This window comes from Artibeus jamaicensis, unplaced genomic scaffold (genome assembly GCF_021234435.1).
Source record: "Artibeus jamaicensis isolate MK-2021 breed Jamaican fruit bat unplaced genomic scaffold, CSHL_Jam_final contig_518, whole genome shotgun sequence".
NCBI lineage: Eukaryota > Metazoa > Chordata > Mammalia > Chiroptera > Phyllostomidae > Artibeus > Artibeus jamaicensis.
In genome coordinates, this window is record NW_026521870.1 from 2,108,229 (window position 1) to 2,132,954 (window position 24,726).

At 39.9% G+C, this 24,726-nt stretch overlaps 2 protein-coding genes across 7 annotated transcripts in view; one reads left to right on the forward strand and one right to left on the reverse strand.

The window, feature by feature from the left end:
- The window catches only part of CCDC146 (coiled-coil domain containing 146), a 151,185-nt gene extending 143,886 nt beyond the window's left edge, over positions 1-7,299 (forward strand). Inside the window, exons 18-19 of the mRNA XM_037162225.2 lie at positions 5,082-5,330; positions 6,706-7,299. Coding sequence (XP_037018120.2) covers positions 5,082-5,330; positions 6,706-6,909 — 453 coding nt within the window. The 3' untranslated portion in view covers positions 6,910-7,299. The remainder of the gene's footprint in view (positions 1-5,081; positions 5,331-6,705) is intronic.
- Positions 7,300-15,025: 7,726 nt separating this feature from the next.
- GSAP (gamma-secretase activating protein) overlaps positions 15,026-24,726 on the reverse strand; it is an 81,424-nt gene continuing 71,723 nt past the window's right edge. For 5 of the 6 annotated variants that reach the window (XM_037162234.2, XM_053668911.1, XM_037162235.2 and 2 more), the window contains 5 exons: positions 19,172-19,291; positions 18,259-18,320; positions 16,648-16,749; positions 16,384-16,483; positions 15,026-15,753 (listed from right to left, as the gene is read on the reverse strand). In XM_037162234.2, the coding sequence (XP_037018129.2) occupies positions 15,662-15,753; positions 16,384-16,483; positions 16,648-16,749; positions 18,259-18,320; positions 19,172-19,291 (476 nt within the window). In that variant the 3' untranslated portion in view covers positions 15,026-15,661. Of the gene's footprint in view, positions 15,754-16,383; positions 16,484-16,647; positions 16,750-18,258; positions 18,321-19,171; positions 19,292-22,673; positions 22,982-24,726 lie in introns of those variants that run through there. The other variant, XM_053668912.1, reaches the window with a different exon arrangement.

Below are 24,726 nucleotides of genomic sequence, written 5' to 3' on the forward strand. Positions count from 1 at the left end.
GGTAGGCCCAGCGGCAGAAACAGAGAGGAAGGAGCATGCTGTTCACACTGTGGAGTGCGGGAGACAAGTAGGAAAATAGATCATGCTAATGCCCACGCCTGACTGTGGGCTCAAGAGAGCAGTGACCGCTCCTCATTCTTCTTCATTTCCCCTTCATTTAGTGCGTACTCTAGAACAACATTTATTGAATAAGTAAACAGTCAGTCCTGTTCTAAATAAAGTTCTGGCTCACTAAATAGAGGAAAGTGTTGTGCATCTCAAGCCTCCTGTGTTTTTTTGACCTGGCTTTTACGCTTGGCTCTGAGGACTACACCAGAGGATGATCACTGCAGTGGCACTTGTGCAGTTCACAACTTTACCTCATAAAATAAGAAGGTCGAGACTTTTTAAGCTCATGAACTTTATTTAACTAAACTTAGCATGTCTGATGTTCCTCTAAATGTTGCCTTCCTTCCTTTGCAAAATGAATTTCCCTTTTTTTTTTTTTTGAGAAAGTTAGTTTTTGCTGAGGGCTAGCTTGTTAAAGCTGAGGGCAGAGCATCTCCTGAAATCAACATTAATGCTGGAGAAATGCCGAGAGTGGCTGCTGCAACCGTGCAAGTGGTCAGGAAGGCTCCAGTATAACTGAGTTCTAGCCAGTGACTTAGCTTCCCTTTCCTTTCCCCACCTTCTATGTTCTCTATCTCAGTACTTTTTTCATTTAAAATTATAACGTCCTCATAGTACCCAGAACGCAGAGGTAGAAAGATGTTCAGATCTCAAATCCGTGATTTACCAATGCTAGCAAGTGACCTTGAGAAAGATACATAAATGACCTTAAAACTGACTTTTCTGATCTGTGAAATGGGTGTTATATTAAGTAAAGTTGTTGCAAGCATTACACAGTCAAGCAGAAGCAGCCTAACTTTTTGTGGGTGCTCAACAAGAATGCGTGTTACCTCAAGCCTGTCGTCTTTCCTAGACAGCTTATGGCTCATCTTCCAATATTCCCACATGAACAGAAAGTGGAAAATCTCAGCAAAAACTTAATACCATCCTTTTTTTGATATGTAGAGGAGGAAGGTTGGCCAGCTACACATGCATACATACAACACTCACATGTGCAGAGACTGATTAACTAATGAAATTAGATAATGACTTACCCCAGAAGATTTAAATGGTAGTCTTTCATTCAGTGTGTGCTTCCTAAAAATTAATGCAGTGTAGAACAGTTTAAAAATCTTATATTCCCTTAAGGAGGGAATGCACTAAAGTGCATACTTAGTAATCAGTCATTTTCTTTTCAGAGGCAGGTAAATCGCTGGCAGCAACATTCCTCTAAGCAAATGTGCACATAGACCAGTGTGTGCTCTACTAGGAGGAGGAAATATTTCAAGGTTGGGCATAGTTTGGGGGAGTTCCTTTTCATGTCTCAGTTTACCCTGGTTCAAAGGACTGAAGGATTAAAATAGACTAAGAATTTACTCATTTCTTCATTTAACAAATGTTCAATTTCAACTTTGTTTGGTTCCATGTAATATACAGATCATGTAGCATAGAAATATACACCTGAAATCTATATGACCATATGAACCAATGTCACCCCAATATATTTCATAATAAATAAACAGAGACATAAATAACTGATTTTGGTTGGTGCCTCCTATGTTCCAAGCACCATTCTGGACCGTGGGAATATGATGAATAAAACAAATAACTCTTGTCCTTATGAAGAGTATATTCTTGTGGGATGTCAGACTAGAACCAAATAGTCAAATACATACATATCTAATACAATGTCAGTAGTGAAACAGGATGTAAATTTAAAATAAAGCACAGTAATTGGACAGTGTTGGCATATGGGAGGAGTCACCACTCAGCTCTCCACCATGGTTATGGCCACACTAAAAGGCTGTGCGTATGTTCTTTGATATTGATGTTTTAGGATTATGCACCACAATGTTCATAGCAGCACAATTTACAATAGCCAAGAGTTAGAAGCAACCTAGGTGCCCATCAGTAAATGAATGGATCAAAAAATTGTGGTACATATACACAATGGAATTCTATGCAGCAGAGAGAAAGAAGGAGCTACTACCTTTTGCAACAACATGGATGGAACTGGAAAGCATTATGCTGATTGAAATAGGCCAGGTGCTGAAAGACAAATACCATATGATCTCACCTTTGTTTGTTCCTCACCAGGAAGCTAAACAACAAAACAAACAAGCAAGCAGAAAAAAAAAAACCAAAGACACTGAAATAGAGAACAAGGGGACAGTGACCAGAGGGGAGAGAGAAGGGAAGTTAAGGGGGAAAAGGGGGAGGGATTTGGAGGAACAAATAGGAAGGACACAGGGACGAGAATTAAGGGGGGTGGAAATGGGAGGGAGGTGGGGACCAAGGGGCGGGGGAGGCTGGGATGGGAGAAATAGACAAAAAAACTGTACTTGAAAAATAACTAGAGGACTTCCGCCAAGATGGAGGCATAGGTGGATATGCCGTGGTTTCTCACACAAGCAAGTTTAGAGACAATTAAATATTAGCAACAGAAAACACAGCCAGAACACAGAAAATTGAACTTTTCGGAAGTCTGTTAACAACAAATTCTTCAGCCTGACCGGTAAGAGGCGAAACCAGCAGCTGGTGGAGTGGGGTTGCACAGGAAAACTCAGTCAGACAGACTCAGGCGTGCAGAATCCAGGCCCATGGAATCCAGGTGCGGCGTTGCACCTAGTGAGCAACCGAGCCATCGACCAAGCGAGCGACCGCGGGGGAAACTGCATGGGAGCAGGGCTGCGGGTTGACTGTGGTCGTGCACTAGTGCGCGGAGAGACAAGCCAGGGAGTGGGCGATTGGACCGAAACGGGTCCCCACAGCAAGCGGCAGGGAGGGTGCCGCCATTTCCCTGCTCTGACCCCACCTCCACATACAGCGTCATAATCCAGCGACTCTGAGTGGCCTGGCCCTGGTGAACCACCTAAGGTGCTGCTCCTCACCCAGCACTCTGGCCACGCCCCCACATATAGCATCACAACCCAGCAACCTGGGAGTCCAAGGTGCCACTCCTCACACTTAAGGAGCATGAACAGACCAAAAATGGCTCAAGAAGATCTCAAAGCCCCAGAGCCTATAAATCTAAGTGATGAAGAAATAGCAAAACTCTCAGACACACAGTTTAAAACACTGGTGATCAAGATCCTCACAGAACTGGTTGATTATAGCCACAAATTAGACAAATATATGAAGGCGAAACTAATTGAAATGAATGGAATTGCACAGGAAACCAATAGCAATGAAAAGGAAACTGGGACTCAAATCAATGGAGTGGACCAGAAGAAAGCAAATAATGGCCAAACAGAAAAGAGTCAAGAAGCAAGAATTCAAAGAAATGAGGAGAGTCTTAGGAACCTCCAGGACATCTTTAAATGCTCCAACATCCGAATTATAGGGGTACCAGAAGGGGGAAAGGCACAGCCAACAGTGGAAAACTTATTTGAACAAATAATGAAGGAGAATTTCCCCAATCTGGCAAAGGCAATAGACTTCCAGGAAATCCAGGAAGCTCAGAGAGTCCCAAAGAAGTTGGACCCAAGAAGGAACACACCAAGGCACATCATAATTACATTAGCCAAAATTAAAATGAAGGAGAGAATCCTAGAAGCAGCAAGAGCTAAGGAGACAGTCACCTACAAAGGAGTTCCCATCAGACTGTCAGCTGATTTCTCAAAAGAGACCTTACAGGCAAGAAGGGGCTGGAAAGAGGTATTCCAAGTCATGAAATCCAAAGACCTACAACCAAGATTGCTCTATCCAGCAAAACTTTCATTTAAAATGGAAGGACAGATAAAGTGCTTCTCAGATAAGATCAAATTTAAGGAGTTCAGCATCACCAAGCCCTTATTATATGAAATGTTAAAGGGACTTATCTAAGAAAAAGAAGTTAAAAAAACACGAACAGTGAAAGGACAACAAACTCACAGTTATTAACAACCACAACTAAAACGAAAGCAAACTAAAAGGACAGCTAGATCAGGAGTGGAAACATAGAAATGAAGATCTCAAGGAGGGTTAGCAACAGGGGAGTGGGAGGAGGGGGAAGGGGGGAGAAGGTACAGAAAATAAGTAGCATAGACAGTAGATAGAAAATAGATGGGGGGGCAAGAATAGTATGGGAAATATAGAATCTAAAGGACTTGAGACACATGGTCATAAACTAAAGGGGGGGTAATGGTGGGGATGGGGGTAGGGTGGAGGGGAATGAAGGGGAGGAATAGAACAACTGTAACAGCATAATCAATAAAAAAAATTTTTAATTAAAAAGAAAGAGAGAAAGAAAGAAAAATAACTAAATAAAAATTTTTTAAAAGGCTGTGCGATGGGCTAGACAGCTTAGAAGAAATACCAATTCCAACTTTTCTTCTTTTTTGCCTTTTAAACTCAATTATTCTACTTGGTCCTATCTTTTATTCTTTGATGATAAGTTGCTGATGTGAAATGGTGAACACACACACACAACCAAAACATTCCATTCAAATTATTGGCCACATTTTCCCCAGTTCAGCTCATGCTTACTTATGATCCCAGAAATTATGATCAATAATATAAACATGTTGAGGTGTGATGGCTTCCATTAAAAATAATTTCAGTGCAGGACTTCTGCTAATTACCTTATATAAGTAAAACATAACCATTAAAGCTAGTTTTTGTCCTACCAGACTTTTTTCCACTGGATAAGTAATATATGAATAACATGGAAAAATCAGGCCAGAACTTAGACATCAGAAACACTCTATTCCACTCTCTTTGTCATCTCTTAGAAATAGAGAGACTCAACCATTTCCCCTCAATGCTATCCACCTGGACATATGGTAACTCAATGAGCATATGTCTTTCTTTCCTGCCTCGTCCTTATTTACACAACTAGGGTTTAGGCTCAATCTCTGGGACCTCCAATTCTTATCTTCTAGAAATTCCCACTTAAACTCTCCTTCGTTCAGGCAACAATGTCCCCCACTTTGTAGTCAGCCAGAAGCCTGCCATTTTCTTCAATTCTTCATGGAATGTATACATGGGCTAAGCCTTGGACTCTTTAATTCTAGATGAACGGCTACCAGAAAAAGATCAAAGACGCTACTGAAAAAATGATGGCTCTTGTTGCTGAGCTGTCCATGAAACAAGCTCTGGCCATTGAACTCCAAAAGGAAGTCAAAGAGAAAGAAGACTTCATTCTCTCTTGCAATTCCAGGATAGAAAAGGGTCTGCCACTCAATAAAGAGATTGAGAGAGAATGGTTGAAGGTACTTCGAGATGAAGAAATGTATGCCTTGGCCATCACTGAAAAGCATGAGGTACATTTAGGCTTCTATATTGCATTTGTAAAAGTGGCAAGGAAGGGATATTTTTAGGGATTTCAATTCTCCCAAAATATATGAAAAATTTCCCATTCTATCATACCTAGTCCAAACAGTCAGAAGAAAGTTTGGAGTTTTTAAAGATATTATGTGGACAGTTCAAAGTACAATAGTCCAAAACACTATAGTATTCTCTGGAGAACATTTAGCAAGCCCCAAGTTCCATACCACAATCTTACATCCTGTGGTGGTGTGGCTGAACACCATGGACTCCCACTGCCTTGACAGTGGCCTGGCTGCCTTTGGTTTTATCCACAGGTCTCTGACCTCTGTCTTTGCACCCCTGCTCAAACCACACCTCACCCTTCCCTGTCCAACTACTGTGGCCTCCAAAGCATGTTGTGAGGCCTCCAGCGGATGAAGTACACTTGGGGTGCATCATAGGCCTCAATGTCACCCCCTTTTTCCCCTGCCACTGACCTAAGTCTAGGTCTATCACTGGTTCCACCTGCAAGTTGGGTGCCCAGTTCCTCTACCTAAACCCATGACATTTTAATATTTTTAGAATGGAATTAGGATCTGTTCCTAAAGGGACTGCATCTTGGGGACATATAACTTACTCTCAGACTATCCAGTAGACATCTTCAAAAAGATGACTATTTACTCCTTAGCCCAAGAAAAATGTGCACTTCAAACACATAGGGATATCTGAAAACGAGTTCTGATTTGTAATTTCTGGGACTGTATTTTCTAGAGCATTCAGACTGGTGTTTACATGACTACAGAGCTGCCTCCAAATGCCTACGCTATCCTGGCTATCATTTACCCATCTCCCTTATTTAGAATTCTTTCTAATGCTATGAGACATTCCTTTATTTCCCAGAGGCACAGGCACAATCTTGAGGACCTTGAGGCTCAAAGCATGCTAAGGACCACTTCTTTCCTCCAGTTCTACCCTCCTTATCTAACATTTGTTCTAACATTTGTTCCAACATTTGTTCACCAGTCAATGACTTACCAAAGAGAATAGATTGTTCTACTTCTGTCAAAAACAAAACCATGGAAATAATTAGTATTTGATGAAAGATACTGAGATTGTAATACTGTGGAATTTAGAAGCCACCAACCAGCTTATGATAAACCATAAATGCCAGAAGAGAGTAATGATTGAACAACATGGGTCATTCCAGTGAGGTGCAATGTGTGTGTGTGCACATGTAGTGCCTTCACCCTCATGCTCTCCTGTCCTGTTGGGGAATATCAGCCAGCACAGCTTCAGACTGCTCAGGCCCAGCTGTGTCTGTCAGGCCCTGGGGAGAAATGACTCACCAGAGTTTTCAAAAAACTGAAAAGGAAAAATTATTCTTTGCAGGAGGTTTTGGAAGCAGATCGTCGCCAGCTGCCCAATGGTGTTCGCACAACTGCAGAGCTGCGTCCAAATGCCTACATCCCTGAGGCAGAAGCTACTCTTCCTTTGCCAAAACCATATGGTGCTTTGGCTCCTTTTAAGCCCAGTGAACCTGGGGCCAATATGAGGCACATAAGGAAACCTGTTATAAAGCCAATTGAAATCTGAATGAGTAACTTGATCCAGGCTTCTCAAGGAGACACTTAAGCCAGGTTTCCTCATATCCACAGCTGGAACATGTCCACACAATAGCTCAAATTACAGACAAATGCACCATCCACAATTAATCAGCAACAGAAAACAAGTTTCCTTTTCTGCTCACCAAGTACTTTATTTTACATGATGTTGAGTAGGATGTAGAATTGTTCTATAATTATGTCAAAGCATCTATTTGGATTGCTCATTTCTTTCTTTTTCACTCTATATATTGAAACCTTTCAGAAATATATAGTAGGCCAGGTGCTATAGAAATGTGATAAAAATAAATCAATATTCAATGAAGTACAGAAATTAAGAGTGGTCCTTATTTATTAAAGGAATAAAGGAAATACTGTTCAATATACTAGTTTTAAGAAAAAAGACGGAATGACCAAATATCACAAGGGCTTAATGGTGTTTGTTAAGTAATTAGTTGCATTTGAAGTTAATGTTGTTAAATCTAAATTAAGTAAAAAGCAGTAGGAAAAAACTGTCATTTTCAAAATAATGTTATGGTGATTCTTTATTGTATTTTTTATTACATTACCTCTTAGTCCTCATATACCACATTCCCCCCAGCAATCACCACACCGTTGTCCTCCATGAGTCCTTTTTCTTTTTTGCTCAGTCCCTCCACCTCCGAACCTCCCCCCACCCACACTAGCTGTCATCTTGCTCTCCATCTATGAGTCCGTTACCATTTTCCTCATTAATTCAGTTTGTTCATTTAGATTCCACATATGAGTGAAATCATATGGTACTTGTCTTTCTCTGACTGGCTTATTTATTTCACTTAGTATAATGTTCTCCACATCCATCCATACTTTTGCAAACGGTAAAATTTTCTTCTTTTTATGGTTGAGTAATATTCCATTGTGTAAATGTCCCACAGTTGTATTATCCACTCATCTACTGATGGACACTTGGGCTGTTTTCATATCTTGGTGATTGTAAATAATGCTGCAATGAACATAGGGGTGTTTATGTTCTTTTGAATTAGTGTTTTAGATTCCTTTGGATATATTCCCAGAAGTGGGATTATTGGATCAAAAGGCAAATTCACTTTTAATTTTTTGAGGTAACTCCAGACTGCTTTGCACAGTGGCTGCACCAACCTGCATTCCTACCAACAGTGCAAAAGGGATCTCCTTTCTCCACATCCTCACCAGCACTTGTTGTTTGTTGATTTATTGATAATAGTCATTCTGACTGGTGTAGGTGATATCTCATTGTGGTTTTAATTTGCATTTCTCTGATGATTAGTGACATTGAGCACCATTTCATACATATATTGGCCATCTGTATGTCCTCTTTGGAGAAGTGTCTATTCAGATCCATTGCCCATTTTTTAATTGGGTTGTTTCATTTTTTAGGTGTTGAATTTTGTTAAATACTTTGTAAATTTTGGATATTAGCCCCTTAGCAGATGTATCAGTGAATATGTTCTCCCATTCTGTGGGTTGTCTTTTTATTTTGTTGATGATTTGCTTTGCTGTGCAAAACCTTTTTAGTTTGATGAAGTCCAATTTGTTTATTTTTTCTTTAATTTCCCTTGCCTGGGGAGTTATATCCAATAAAATATTGCTACAAGCAATATCCAAGATTCTTCAGCCTATGTTTTCTTCTATAATTTTTATGGTTTAGGGTCTAACATTTAAGTTTTGTATCTATTTTGATTTTATTCTCATGTGTGGTGTAAGAAGGTGGTTTAGTTTCATTTTTCTGCATGTATCTGTCCAATTTTTCCAACACCATTTATTGAATAAACTATCTTCTGCAAATTTTATGTGCTTCCTTCCCCTGTCAAATATTAATTGACTATAAAGGTGTAGGTTTATTTCTGGGTTCTCTATTCTGTTCCATTTATCTGTGTGTCTGTTTTTATTCCAGGACCATGCTGTTTTGATTACTATGGCCTTAGAGTACATTTAATATCAAGTAGCATGATTCCTCCAACTTCGTTCTTTCTCAGGATCACTTGTGCTATATGTGGCCTTTTGTGGTTTCATATAAATTTTTGAAATATTTGTTTCATTTCTTTGAAATATGTCATTGGTATCTTGATAAGAATTTCACTGAACCTACAGATTGCTTTGCATAGTATGGACATTTTAATGATGTTAATTCTTCCTGTCCATGAACACAGTATATGCTTCCACTGATTTGTATCTTTTTCAATTTCTTTCTTTGGTGTCTTATCATTTTCTGAGTACAGGTGTTTTATATCCTTGGTTAGGCTTATTACTAGGTACTTTATTCTTTTTGAAGCAATTGTATGGGTTTTTTTTATTTCCCTTTCTGTTACTTTGTTATTGGCATATAAAATGCAACTGATTTCTGGATATTAATTTTGTATCTGTCTACTTTACTGAATTAATTTATCAGTTCTAGTGGTTTCTTGGTGGAATCTTTGGGGTTCTCTGTGTATAGTATATCATCTGCAAATAAGACAGTTTTATTACTTCCTTTCCAATTTGGATGCCTTTTATTTCTTCTTCTGGTCTGATTGTTGTAGCTAGAACTTCCAGTACTATGTTGAATAAGAGGTGAAAGCAGACATCCCTGTCTTGTTCCCAACTGTAAGGGGAACACTAGTAGTTTTTGCCCATTTGAGTATGATGCTGACAGTGGGTTTGTCATATATGGCCTTTACTGAGTTTACATATGTTCCCTCTATTCCCAGTTTGCTGAGAGTTTTTATCATAAATGGGTGCTGGGTTTTATCAAATGCTTTTTCTGCATCTATTGATATAATCATATGGTATTTATCCTTAATTTTGTTTATATGGTGTGGTGAATCACATTTATTGATTTGTAAATGTTATACCAACTTTATATTCCTGGAATAAATCCCATTTGATCATGGTGTATGATCTTTTTGATGCATTGCTGTATTCAGTTTGCTAAGGACTTTAGCATCTATGTTCATGGGAGATATTGGCCAATAATTTTTTTCTTTGTAGTGTCTTTATCTGGTTTTGGAATTACGATAATGCCAGTCTTATAAACTGAGTTTGGAAACCTTCTTTCTCTTGAATTTTATGAAATAGTTTGATAAGGAGAGGTGTTCTCAAAATGTTTGGTAAAATTCACCTGTGAAGACATCTGATCCAGGGCTTTTGTTTGTTGGGAGTTTTTTGGTTACTGCTTCAATTTCACAAGGTGTAATCTGTCTATTCAGACTCTGATTCTTCCTGATTTAGTTTTGGAAGATTGTGTTTCTAAGAATTTGTCTGTTTCATTCAGGGTGTCCAGTTTGTTGGCATATAGTTTGTTCACAATATTTCCTTACAATCCTTTGTATTTCTTTGGTGTCAATTGTTATTTATCCTGTTTCATTTCTGATTTTATTTATTTGGGTCTTTTCTCTTTTTTCCTTGATAAGTCTAGTTAAAGGTTTGTCAATCTTGTTTATCTTTTCAAAAAAACAGCTCTTGGATTCATTGATTTTTTTGTATTTTTTTAGACTCTATTTCACTTATTTCTGCTCCAATATTTATTATTGCCTTCCTTCTACTTACTTTGTGCTTTGTTTGTTTTTCTTTTTCAAGTTCCTTTTAAATGTGAAGATGGTTTACTTGAGCTTTTTCTTTTTTGAGATAGGCCTGTAATGCTAGGAATTTCCCTCTTACATTGCATCCCCAGTGTCCCACAGACTTTGGGTTGTTGTATTTTTTTTAATATTAAATTTTATTTAGTTACTTTTCAAGTACATTTTTTTAATCTATTTCTCCCATCCCACCCCACCCCCCCTGCCCGGTCTCCCCCCTCCCTCCCATTCCCCCCCCCCAGTCCTCATCTCTGTGCCTTTCATACTTGTTCCTCAAAATCCCTCCCCCTGGGTTGTTGTATCTTCATTTTCATTTGTTTCAAGATATCTTTTGATTTCTTTCTTGATATTGTTGTTAACCCATTCATTGTTTAATAACATGTTATTTAGCTTACATGTCTTTGCATGTTTTTCAGTGTTCTTCTTATGAATGATTTCTAATTTCATAGCACTGTGGTCAGAGAAGATGCTTGATAGGATTTCAATATTTGTAAATTTATTGGGACTTCTTTTGTATCCTAGCATGTAATCTATCCTAGAAAACATTTCATGTGCACCTGAAAATATGTATATATTTCTGCTTTGGGTGAAATGCTTTGAAAATATCGATTAAATCCATTTGACCTAGAGTGTCATTTAAGGCCTCTGTCTCCTCATTGATTTCCTGCTTGCAAGATCTATCCATTGAAGTTTATGGGGTGTTAAAATCCCAACCATGACTGTATTTCTATTGATATCTCCCTGTGACCATCAGTATTTGCTTTATATATTTAGGTGCTCCTGGGTTGGATGCATAAATGTTTGTTAGGGTTATATTCTCTTCTTGAATTGTTTCATTTATTCTTATGTAGTGTCCTTCTTCATCTCTGCTATACCCTTGGTTTTCAAGTCTATTTTGTCAGATATAAGTACTCTACACCAGGTTTTTTTCTTTCCCATTCACATGAAATATCTTTTTCCATCCCTTTACTTCTAGTCTGTGTGTATCTTTCTATCTGAGATGGGTCCCTTTGAGGCAACATATATATAGGTCTTATTTTCCTATCCATTATGCTACCCTATGTCTTTTGGTTTGAGAATTTAAGCCATTTACATTTTATGTGATTATTGATAGATATGTATGTAGTGTCATTTTATCGTTAGACTATTTTCTTCTTTCTTCTTCTTCTTCTTCTTCTTCTTCTTCTTCTTCTTCTTCTTCTTCTTCTTCTTCTTCTTCTTCTTCCTCTTCCTCCTCCTCCTCCTCCTTCTCCTTCTTCTACCAAGCTCTTTAACATTTGTTGCAGTGTTGGTTTGGTGTTAACAAAATCCTTTAGCTTTTCCTTATCTGGAAAGCTCCTTATTTCTCCTTCAGTTTTAAATGATAGCCTTGCTGGGTAAAGTAGCCTTGGTTGTAAGTCTTGCATTTCATCACCTTGAATATTTCACACCAATCCCTTCTGGCCTGAAATGTTTCCCATGAGTAATCAGGTGCCAGTCTAATTGGTACTACCTTGTATATAAATGCCTGCTTTTCTCTTGCAGCTTTTAGTATTCTCTCCTTGTCTTAAGCCTTGTCATTTTATGATGTGTCTTGATATAAGCTGCGTTGGGTCCAACTTGTTTGAGATTCTCTGAGCTTCCTGGACTTGTGTGTATTTTTCCTTCACCAGATAGGGGCAGTTTTCATCATTATTTCTTCTAATAAATTCTCAACGCCTTGCTCACTCTCTTCTCCTTCTGGTATTCCCATAGTGGGGATGTTGTTACACTCCATGTTTCCCAAAATGTTTCTTAATCTCTCATTTTTTAAATAATTTTTTCTTTTTGCTGCTCAGCCTGGGTGTTTATTTTCTACCTTGTCTTCCAAATTACTAATGCAGTCCTCTCCTTCACCTAACCTACTGTGTATTTATTCCAGTGTATTATTTATATCAAAGATTACATTCTTTATTTCTGACTGGTCCTTTTTAATGGTTTCTCTGTTCTTTTTCATGCTTTTGAGTATCCTTATAATCATTACTCTAATCTATTTGATAAACTGCTTATCTCCATTTCATCTAGTTCTTCTTCAAGAGAATTCTCTTGTTCTTTCATTTGGGGTCTGTTTCTTTGTCTTCCCATTTTCACTGCTTCTTTGTATTTTCTGTGTTAGTAATTAAACTAATCAGCTTTAAACTATCAGCTGTTAAACTAATCAGTTTATGATCAGCATCTTAAGCTTGACAGGGTGTAGCAGAATAATTCCTGCTGGCAGGCTATTGTTCCCCCTGAGGCTGATCCACTTGGAGGGGAGTGCTCTGCCTGAGAAAGATGGCTCCCCTACTATGGGGAATGACTCAACACAAGGATCCTGGTGGCTGTTCTTTCAGTTATCTCCCAAGAGCTACCATCCAGTCTCTCCTCAAGCATTTCTAGTCCAATCTTCCCTCCCTTTGCTGGTGCCCAGGGTAAGTGACTGCAGATGAAATTCTGTGTACTAACCCTTTAAGAGGCTCTCTGAGTCTCTAACAGACAAAACCCCTGCTGCTTTTCATAGTTGGATGTTATCTGAGTTGTTTTCTGGCTCTGGTGCTATAGGCTGGGGAGCCCAGCTTGGGGTTTAGACCCCAACCTTCTCAGGGGAATGTCCTCAGCTCCTGAAATATCCCTCTAGATCTTCAGCTGCTGCCTGTGGGAACCCGGCCAGTCCTCTCACATCTCCATACTCCCTGCCAGTTTCATTGCAGTGAAATGGTTGTCTGTCCTTTGTCATAAGACTTTCTCCAGCAAGTATTCAATTGGTTATTCAGGATGATTTCTTTACAATTTAGTTGTAATTTCAGATTGGTCCTGGGAGGGTTAAGCTTCCACTTTCTCCTTCACCGTCTTGGATCTCCATCCTAATTTATCTTTTTTTTTATTTACTTATTTTTAGAGAGCGGGGAAGGGAGGGAGAAAGAGAGGAAAAGAAACATCAACGTGTGGCTGCCTCCTGTGCATCCCCCACTGGGGACCTGGCCCACAGCCTAAGCATGTGCCCCAACCAGAAACTGAACTGGTGGCTCTGCAGTTTGCAGGCCGACACCCAATCCACTAAGCCACACCAGTCAGAGCCTAATTTATCTTTCTTATAAACCTAGATTTATTCAACTGTTGTATGCAAATAAACTTGTGATTATTTCAAGTTTCGATACAAGATTCTTCAAATTTTCAATGAAAATATTTCTAATTGGCATGTTAAAAGTTGAAAATGAGGTCAATTCCACTATTTTATTACTCTAATTTCATTGCATTTCATCCAAGTATATTCCTAATTCTCTGCTTATATTTTCTTATGTATGCATATATACAAGATTTCAAACCTATGATTTTTACATTCGTTAGTATGCTCAATCTATATTTCCTACTGGTATTAGTTATGATTTTATTTCACAGCTCTGGGTGTAAGAAATACCACATTCCTTTATTTTGCTAAATCAAACAAAATTTGTTCCAAGCCCCCATCCTGCCATATTGGAGGGAAATTAAATCTCATTCTCAGTCTACAGAGTTCTGATTCTAACCTGATTGTTTAGTGAAGTTATTGAAGAGCAGTGCCTTAGGAGTGCCTATAAGTAACACTGTATAAATCATGTGGTTAACAACAAAGAAATGCATAAACACAGTTCCTGTGTTGTAGGAATTAATAATCACATTAGGGATTCAAAATATATATACAAAGGAAGTTTAACAACCTAAGAATGGAATCATAATTTTAAAAATCACAAAGGAATGTACTAAATGTAACAATGTGTGCTACTAAATGAAAGGTGGAAATTTTATCTGGCCCTAAAGCATAATAAGATGCTGATAGGTAGAGAGGGGATTCCAGGTAGGGGAAACAGCCTGAGCTAAGAAGTAAAGGGACAAAAGTTGTGTTCAAGGCCCAGTGAACTGGGCTGGTGGGAACGGAAAGTTCATATTGAGATACTGTACAAGGCCAGAAATAGGGTGAATTTGGATTTTATCCTGTGATTTTGAATGTGAGTTTGAATCTTATCCTGTAATGAATGGCGAGTTATTGAAGGATTATAAGCAGAACATTAATTCTGATGAGTTAGACCTTAGAAAGTGACCAAAACCAGCCAGGTGTGAAAAGAAGAGAGTAGGGAATGAGAAATAATGACATCAAGAGAAAAAATTAGTGCTGCCTTATTCATATGGCTCCAAGATTTTGAGCCTCAGTGACCATAAAGTACTGGACCAAAAATGGGAATTCTGTAGGAGAGGACAATTTTTAGAACACAATGATCACTTTAGAAAAGAAGCTGAAGTATTATACCAGCTAGTGATCTTTATAATGATAAAAGTTTCACAAATTCACTGAGGAAAATAATGTGAAAAGAGAAAAGCAAAGTGCCATGGGCTGACCCCAGGCAGCAACTGGAGTTATGGGTCAGAATGAAGTTACTGTAGAAAAGGCAGGGAGTGGGAGAACTAGTTAGACATGTGGGGGTCTTTGGGGGAATATGTTCATAGACTCGTGATTCCTGGCTGGAACAAAATTGCTGTGTAGAAAGGACAAGAATCAGGCCATAATTTTCAGTGATTTTAATAAGGTATTTCTAAATCAAACTTTTATAAATATAAAAAACTTAACCATTAAATACCATTCCATCTGAACTATTACAAAGACAAATCCTACTCTAAATAGACTGTATGAAGAAATTGTTGTATGTTACAAATTATTCTACTCTGGAAATAGCAGATTTGACTTGGTCCAAATTCAGTTTTTGTAAAACCATCCTTTTTACAAATACAGTTTTTATGCAACATTTAATTTTTCCACTTGTCATGTTATTTTCAATGACACATCTGGTTTTTGTTTTTCCAAGCTCTAGTCCCTACATTTTTAAAGCATATTTTATTTCAGAATGCCATAGAACTGGCTTTTGGCCTAGGAAGCCACTGGGAAGAGCATCATTTATGCTGCTGCCTGCCTCCTTGGACCGTTTGTCCCTTCTCCACACTTGACAGCTCACCTGCTATTCAAAACTGGGATGAGGTACCTCTGTTTACTTCTGTCTGAACAAGTACCCAACTGAAATTCAGATGACTCAACAATGTATTCCAATTTGGGTAACCAATTTAAAATCTTGCTAGAGAATTCTCAATAGAAGTAGAACTAATGAGCAAGATTAAAACTTGTAAGTTGATATTATTATACCTTTTTTATAACCCTAAAAGCATTGTAGTATGTTTCAGAGCTGCTTCCTCCACAAACTTTGCATCCACATTGTCATGTCCTTCAAAACCACACAGAGCTGGAAAGAGAGAGCAAGAAAGAGAAAAAGTTACTATGAAGCCATGCAACACTTATAATGTTGTGTACACAGCTCTTTGAAATCATAATTATTGTAAATTTTAGTAAAACACATTGTTCTGAAAATATGTTAAAATTTATTAAACCTCAGAACCAAGAAAGGCCCTTTGCATCAACCAACTGGGTTTATAACATCTTAAACGAGGGGTGTCAAACTCCTTTTCACCAGGGGCCATATTGGCCTCGCAGTTGCCTTCAAGGGGCTGAATGTCATTTTAGGGCTGTATAAATGTAGCTACTCCTCAACCAGGGGCAAGGAGCTCGGTGCTGCTGCTGGGTAGAAACAAGGCGCTGGGCTGGATAAAACAAGGTGGGGGGCTGGATTCAGCCCACGGGCCTTGTGTTTGCCACCTCTGTCTTGAACCCTTTTAAAACTTCAGAGGTGATTGATTATTCCTTTGTTAATTTACTCTACATAAATTATATACTGCTAATTAAAACCCGCTGCGCTAAGGACCCAGTTAAGAGTAAGGGGCATTTTGGAAAGAAAACGACACGAAGAAGTAAATAGGGACGGATTGACATATCAGGGAAAAGCAAGACAACTCTTGAGAGCAGAAGAGCAAATTACCTTGGTTGGAGGATTCTATATCTGTCAGTGTTTCAATGAAGTAGTTCAGAGGCAAAAATTCCACACTAAATGACGCCTTGTCAATCACAGAGCTCTGAGGCTAAAAAGGAAACCACGTCTGGTATTAGTTGATTATCCAAAACAAGCACAGATTTTCTAAAAAGGTGGTAAGAACTATAATTGCTGTGCACATGGAAATGCTGAAATAGGCAAATAGGTTCCAAAAAAAAAATTTAGTGGGCTTGTGCTCTCACATTCACTCACCTGTTTCTTATAGTTCTGAAGCAGTCGCTTCACATGGTTCCGGGAAATAATGTTAGAACTCATAGGATGATCCCAAAGTCGACAGATCTTCTGGCCAATAAGCTATTACACAAATTGAAAAATAGTTCGAGGAGGATTTTTAAGGTAGTGGAAGTACGACACTGTAAAGATGATCATCAAATTGACAAAATAACCACCACCAGCAGTGAATGAACCCTAATATTAAGGATGGATTTCAGATGATTGTGATGTAGGTTCATTAACTCTAACAAATGGGCCAGTCTGGTGAGGAATGTTGATAATGGGGGAGGCCACGCAGGTGTGGAGCAGGGGGTATTTGGGAAATCTCCGTACCTTCACCTCAATTTTGCTGTGAACCCTAAACTACCCTTAAAAATAAAGTCAATAATAAAAACAAAATGATAGAAAAACATAGGAGAATATAACTCACACTGAATTAAGTAAATGTACCTTATATTATTCATAATTTTAAAAATATTATTCCAAATCCGCTTGTTAGTCCAAAAGGCCCTTTATGCTTAATGAACCATGGGAAAAGGCCATTTTCTAGGAGGCACGCCTCTGAATTTTGAATAAATACTCTCTTAAATGCAACCCTGAGAAAGCAGTTTATACACTGATGTTGCCAAATTCTTTTCCTGAAACAGAGTTCATCTGCTACTCTTCAAAATGGGGGTTCTGCATGCCAACTCTAAGTGATGTTTTGATAGGAAACTAAAGGTTATAGGCATGTTCTCTGCCAATGCCTTGCCCAGAAAACTTTAATTCCCTAAGAGCATGAGGCAGAAATAAAAAGTCAAATGTAGAGAGCAAATGAAATGTTCAGAGACAATCCCCTGAGAGACTAGCCATGGAAAACATGCTTTGTTTTCTATTCTTGTCTTTGCTTCGGTAAGCCCACGAGGGGGAGAGGGTGTTACAAAGCAAGCCGATTAGATCCAGAAAGGCAACGGACATCCCTTCGTGGGAGGATCGTGCTCAATATAGGCAAACAGCACACAGAGCTGGCCACTGCACTCGGGGTCAGGAAGTTCACAGTCAGAGGCTCTGAAGACCTTGCTGTGGAATGTCATATTTTCATAGTGTTTTTAACTCTGAGAGCTACTATTCCGCACAAAACAAGGAGTGCCTATCTAACCCTCTCCCTCCTGTTTCTCATTCTTCCTTCGACCTGGGACGTGGTCCAGCCCCGGTGGAAATGACAGTGGGAGGAAATGCAGTTCCAGAACCTTCTGACCTCACCTGTACTAAAATGTCTTATCAGTTTAAAAGCCAAAAGCACATGCTTCCCCTCTCCCTCCCCTTGGACTCGCAAATGTAAATATTAGTGTGGTTTCCTAAGAGAAGAAAATGGCTAAACGTTTCAGGTGGGTGGTGCCAAGGCCGCACGGCCAGAGGAGCAAGTACCCCGTGGACCTAGTGGGAGCCGCAGGCAGAGGGTGGAGAGGGATGGATGTCTTGGAAAGAGCTGAAAGTGAGACAATTCAACTGACTTTAGCCCAAATCAAGTAAATCCTCCTTTTGCAAGAAGTAATTGAAGGAAGTTCATGCCAAGGCTTAGGGGGAAAATGAAATATAATTCAGGATTACCGGAGGAAGCCGCACGATGATGCTGAATTTAAGTTTTTCATTTTTCTCTGTGTTGTCCAAATCTATAAGAAAGTTAGATTGGTAAACAAAACAGACATCTCCATTTTAGTGTCTGAAGGAGCTAATAATGCTTCGGTGGTTCATCCTGGTAACGCATAGGCCAACCTTGTATTCTCAAGCCAACACTGCTTTAGAATTTTTAGTTTGTGTCTCTCTAAATAAAGGAATTTTTAAACAAAGCTGTCTCTGTTATCATGGACTACGGCTCTTTAACAGGTTGCTAGTCACACAAAAATTATATTGACTAACATGAAACAGAGGGCGCCTTGAGGAATGGGAAATATTTTACTGTCTATTAGCAAAACTCATCATCAAATACCAAAGCCAAATTATTTAAGTGAGAGTGATTATACTACAGAACATGCTTAAAGTTCAAATTTACATAATCACTGCATTTCTCCTTAATTTTTCTTGCATTTCAAGTCTAACTTTGCAATGGCAGTTAATCAGCTGAAATCAAGCCATTTCATGACATTTTCCTGAGAAACACGCCTTCACAGTCTCCTATCCTCAAATGCCCTCGTGTACAGAGAAGGACTCTAATAGCTATGTCTGGATTGGGAAGCCACGTGGGGTCTTCTGAGGGCAAAGGCACTTTAAATTAGCCCAAAGGATGGTTGGTTACAGGAAATAAACTACTCCGAAGGACTAGCTACATAATTCATGGCATCCAACACAAAAAGAAAAAACAAGAGGAACCCCTTGTTCGACTATTAAGATTTCAGGATTTAACGCAAAGCACTAAACTAAGCGTGGGGCGCTCCCGAGTGCTGCAGGGCCCTGTGTGACGGCCGCGGCAGTGCTCGGACCGGAACCAGCGCCCTGGCAGACTCAGGGCCTCAGAGCCTCTTACCTTTCATGAGCCTTGTGACAGCTGTTTCTGTGAGAAGCAACACCCCATTGTCAATGTAATGCAGCAGGTTGTACAAAGGGAGACAGTGGACGCCAAGGATCATGTGCAGAGTGTGAAAACCTGGGACGAGAGATGCAGGAGGGTAAACGCGGTCAGCCAGCACCTCCAGCCTTTCAGACAGAATAAATCGATGGTGTTAATAAAACACTCAGCTCGGCGCTTGGTGCCTAGAGTCAACGAAATGCTGCTTGAAAACAAGGCCCAAATTTCCTTCTTAGCAATATCAAGACTGAGCATTGCAATGGGTATTTGAGTTCCCTCGAGTCTGCCTTCCTTCACGTTGTCGCTTCCCAGGCAGAAAGAGAAAAAGAGTGAAAGTCCTGCTCGATGAAAAATGACTTTATGGTTTAACAGGTTGGCAATTCCGTGGCAAGATGGCAAAAAGGAACAGGTAACAGAAGACTTTCCACTCCACATGCTCAGGCCAAAAGGCTAACAGATAGGGGCCATTTTGCTAAGGAGGCAAAAATTTGAACCAGAAGGAGACAGCTTACATGCCTGATTTCTGGGTAGGCTTTTGGGGTCCACTTGGACTAAATTATATGCAAGAAGAATTAAAATGACATGGTCACATAGTAAATCCATAGGAATTCAATAGAAAGGAAAGGTCTGCTCAACCTGAGTATCATGGGGAAGGAAGGCTCCTCCAACACACAGAAACCTAGCACTCTGAGTGCATTAGGTGATGAAAACACCCATGGCAGGAGTAGATATCAGACCAGGGGAGAATCAGAAGAGCCCTCGTGGAAAACACAGAATGTGAGGGACGCTGTGATGGGTAAATGCAACTTCTGGGGGTGGAAATGAGGCAGGGTGGAGGGGGTGCATGAAGAGTGGTGACAATAGAAAAAGCCAGGTTTCTATGAACAGACCAAGGGTGGGATCCCCCCAGGCCACTTACTAGCTGCAGGCAACGCAGCCATTGTAAGCCTCCATTTGCTCATCCTTCACACGGAACCCCCAGCACCTTTCTCACAGGGCTGCTCTGAGAACCAGAGCTGGTTCACTGGGCAGGGTGGGGGCTGGCCCACGGCATAACAACAGTGACTAATACCAAACATACTGAGCCTTCAACCTACACGCTAGCTCACTTGATCCTCACACAACCCCACAGAGTGGGAGCCAGTTTATAAATGGGGAGGCCGATATCACAGGAGCTAAGAAACTTGCCCATAAATAGCCGAGCTGAAATTTGAACATAGGCTGTGGAACTTCAGCCTCAGCTTCCAGTATCCTGCCCCGATAACTGGTAGCTGTGTTAAGAGAATAACAACAGGAGCCCACAGGTAAGAAAGCATGGAGCATTCCCAGGAAACATGAAGGGATCTATCTGGCTGAACTGGAATCAGGAGTAGGAGAGCAACACCAGGAGGTAAGGCTGGAAGGGCTGATTTAGCAAATGCCTTCCATACACCAGGCAAGGGGCTGGATGTGCAACAGCTGCTCCCATCTACCTTCCAGCACGATGGGGAGAGAGAAAATAAAATATTCACAAAAAATCAATGTATATTTTTAATGTGACCAGTTCTATGAAAGAAAAGTGCAGGGAGCTCTGAGTGTTTGTGGCAGGGGTTGAATGCTGAATGGCAGCAAGGAATTTGTTATTTAGTAAACCCGGGGCAGGCACTAGAAGTCTTTAAGCAGGATAGAAACAGGGTTTGGGCTTCCCTTTTGGAATAAATGGCAGTGGGCAAAGAAGGGACTACAAGAGGCTGGGAGGCTACGCCATGAACCCGGGTGAGGGGTAATGAGAGCACTGGAAGGGAGAGAGGAGGGGAGGGGCGACAGAGGCATGGCCACATGTACAGGCTTGGACACTGACTGGAAGTGGGCAAGATATGACAAAGAATCACAGCCTAGTCCTGGGAGCTTACATGACAAAGAAATGACGCCCAAAGAGCAGGAACCTGAATTCGGACAAATCATGGAGTTCTCTGTCTCTCTTTCCCTCTCCCCCCTTCCTTTTCTCTCCTTCTCCCTCCCTCTCCCTCCCTCTCACCCTTTTCCTCTCTCCACCCCTTTCCCTCTCCCTCCCTCTCCATCCCTCCCCCCTTTCCCTCCCTCTCTCTTTCCCTCTCTCCCCCCCTTTCCCTCTCTCTCTCCCTCTGTCTCCCTCTCCCTCTCTCTCTGAGCACATGGATCATAAGCAGTGAGAGACTTGAGTTCCCCACCCTGGAAACATCAAGGGTCAGATAAAATGCAGACTCTGCCCAAAAGCAGATGTTAATGGGCCAGCAATGGGTGAGTCCACTAGCTTTCTTGAGTCCACCCCAAAACAGTGATTTTAGCCCTGACTGGTGTTGCTCAGTTGGCTGGGCATCGTCCTGCAAAGAGAAGGTCAGGTTCTCTGGTCCGATTCCCAGTCAGGGCATGTGCCTGGGCTGTGGGTTCAGATGTTTCTCTCTCACACGGATTCTCTTCCTCTCTTTCTTGCCTTCCCTTCCCCTCTCTTTAACAATAAATATTTGAAGAAAAACATAGTGATTTTACTACCTAATTGAGATTTTAAATGGATTTAAACATTCTTCCCAAGATTAAAACAGTTATGAAATTTTTTTCTGAATACAAGTTCATAAATCCCATAGATTTTCAAAATTCCTCTCCACCCTGTATCCATGTCCTAAAGATCCCCGATGACCCTTCATCCTTGGTCTCCAGGGCACAGTCCCAAATTCAACAATCTGTTCCTGGCCTCCTCTCTGCATGTCAGCTCTATGCACAGAGAAACCAGCTAAAAGTAGCAGTTCGGAAAGAGAGCTTTCCCAGCCAACTCTCATCCTCATCCTTCAGGGGTCCTGGCCCCCCCAGCCAGCAAGGGAACACAGGTCCCTTTTAAACTGCAAGTGCTCCAGCTCTAAACATGACTGCCTTTTCACGCTCCTATTTATCTTTTGTCTTTATCCAATCCAGGTTAGACATTTCTGACACTTGAAACTCGGTTTCTTGCTACTGTGGGAGGTCTAAAAACCATGCAGAATGACCCATGTACACGATAAACTTCCTTGTATTTACACGCACATGTGTGCATGCACCCAGTCCAGCATTACTTCACCTCTATTTCCATGTCACACGAGAAACAAACATTTAAGAAAAAAGGGATAGAAACTGCTCTTCCTGGCTTGATTCATGGACACAAGCTGTTAAGTCTATTCAAAATAATTCTCAGTCACTACAGATAATGTTCTCTTATGTTCTCCCTCCTTATCCATTTTTGTGAAAGAATGCAATGTTCTGCACAAAGTCAATTTTTTTTGCCCTTTAAATTTTATTTATTTTTTTGAAATTTTTTAATTAAATTTATTTAGTTATTTTTCAAGTACAGTTTTTTTTTGTCAATTTCTCCCATCCCAGCCTCCCCCACCCCTTGCTCCCCACCTCCCTCCCATTTCCACCCCCCTCAGTTCTCATCCCTGAAGGGACAAAGTCAATTTTTATGACTTCCCAAGAATAATATTGTTCCCAGCAAGTCGGTTTCATTTATTTACAAAAGAAGGTTGAACATCCATGGTGAACAAATATGAAAATGTTAATTCATTCCTCTACCAAGTCTTTTTGTGTTATTCATTACGAATAATGATTGCCCTGGCTGGTGTGGCTCAATGGATTGAGTGCCAGCCTACAAACCAAAGGGTTGCTGGTTCAATTCCCAGTCAGGGCACATGCCTGTGTTACGGGCCAGGTCCCCAGTAGGGGGTGCACAAGAAGCATTGATGTTTCTCTCTCTCTCTTTCTGCTTCCCTTCTCCTCTCTCTAAAAAGAAATAAAAATTAAATATCTTCAAAATGCATTTAAAAAAAAAAGAATGATGGTTAACATGAAAAGAATTTCAGCCAGAAAGCCATAACAGTTTTCATGAAATCCCTTCACTCTTTCTAGAGGGCACCCCACAATTCATATTCCATTGGGATAATTTAAAGCCATCCTTTCTCCTCATAAAAAACAGCCACTTTCAGATTCCTACAAAGTTAAAGAAACCCATTTTGTACTTCTGCTACATACAGACCCTATAAGATAAGTTGTGTGGCTACAGAAAGGATGAAGGATTCCAAACTACATCAGATACACTACACATGCAAAGGAGTTCAGGCATGCTAAAGGGGCTGGGGGCCCAAAGTTTGAGCATCAACTAGTTCCACTGGAATAAAAAGTACAAAAGGCGGAACAGATTTGGAGGCAGACTGCTGGATGTGAATGCTGGCTCTGTTACTTCATAGCTGTGTGACTTCGGCAAGTCACTTTTAAACTTTCTGTGCCTCAGTCTTACCGCCTTTGAATGGGAACAATATGTAGAGAAACCATATGAAGGCACCATTGGTGTTAGCCAGGAATTTAATGTGGTTCAGTTTAAGTTCCTACTACTCAGGATTGTTATAAAAATTAAATGTGTTAATTTATGTACAATACTTAGAACAGTACCTGGCACAAAACAGGCACTATATACACGTTCGCTTAAAATGAACAAATAAATGAATTAATGCTGGAGAAAGGAATAGATGTATATGAATAAATAAGTAAAACTGGTTGATACGTTATCAGTAAGTCAACAAACAACAAGTGTTGGTGGGGAAGCAGGGAAAAGGGAACTCCCATGCACTACTGATGGGAATGCAGATCTGTGGGGCCACTGTGGAAAACAGTATGGAGTTACCCGAAAAAATTAAAAGTAGAACTGCCTTATGACCCAGCAATTCCACTTCTGGGTATTTATTCAAAGAAATGCTAAACACTAATTTGAAAAGACATATGTACCCCCATGCCAGGTTATGGAAGCAACCTAAGTGTCCATCGGTAGACAAATGGATAAAGAGTGGTCCATGTATGCAAAGGAGTATTACTCAGCCATAAAAAAGAATGAATTGTTGCCATTTGCAACAATATGGGTAAACATAGAGGCCATTATGTTAAGGGAAAGAAGTCAGACAAAGACAAATAGCATATGATTCCACTAATATGTGGAATCTAAAAAAAACAAAATTATCAATCAAACAAAACAAATAAGCCCATAGAAACAGAGAACAAACTGATTGTTGTCAGATGGGAAGGGGAGGCAAAGGGTAGGTCAAAAATGTGAAGGGGTCAAGAAGTACAAAACGCCAGTTACAAAAAAAAATAGTCGCAGGAATATAAAGCACAGCATAGAGAACAGTGTCAGTAACATTGTAGTAACTATGTGTAGTGTCTGATAGGTACTGGATTCACTGGGGTGAATACTTTGTAAGTTATACAAATGTCTAATCACTAAGCTGTATACCTGAAACTAATACAATACTGTATTCTACTATAATTGAAAAAAGATAAGTATTAAAGAATTATCTAAAAATATTAAAAACTGGCTGATATATTTTACATAGTAATAGCTATCGTAAAGCTTACATTAGAACTTATATACAATGAACATAAGGCACATAGTTTATAGCAATCAGGAGCTTATTTGTTTCTTATAGTGGTTATTGATTTACATGACATTTTTCCAACTAGACTTTTGTTAATTTTTG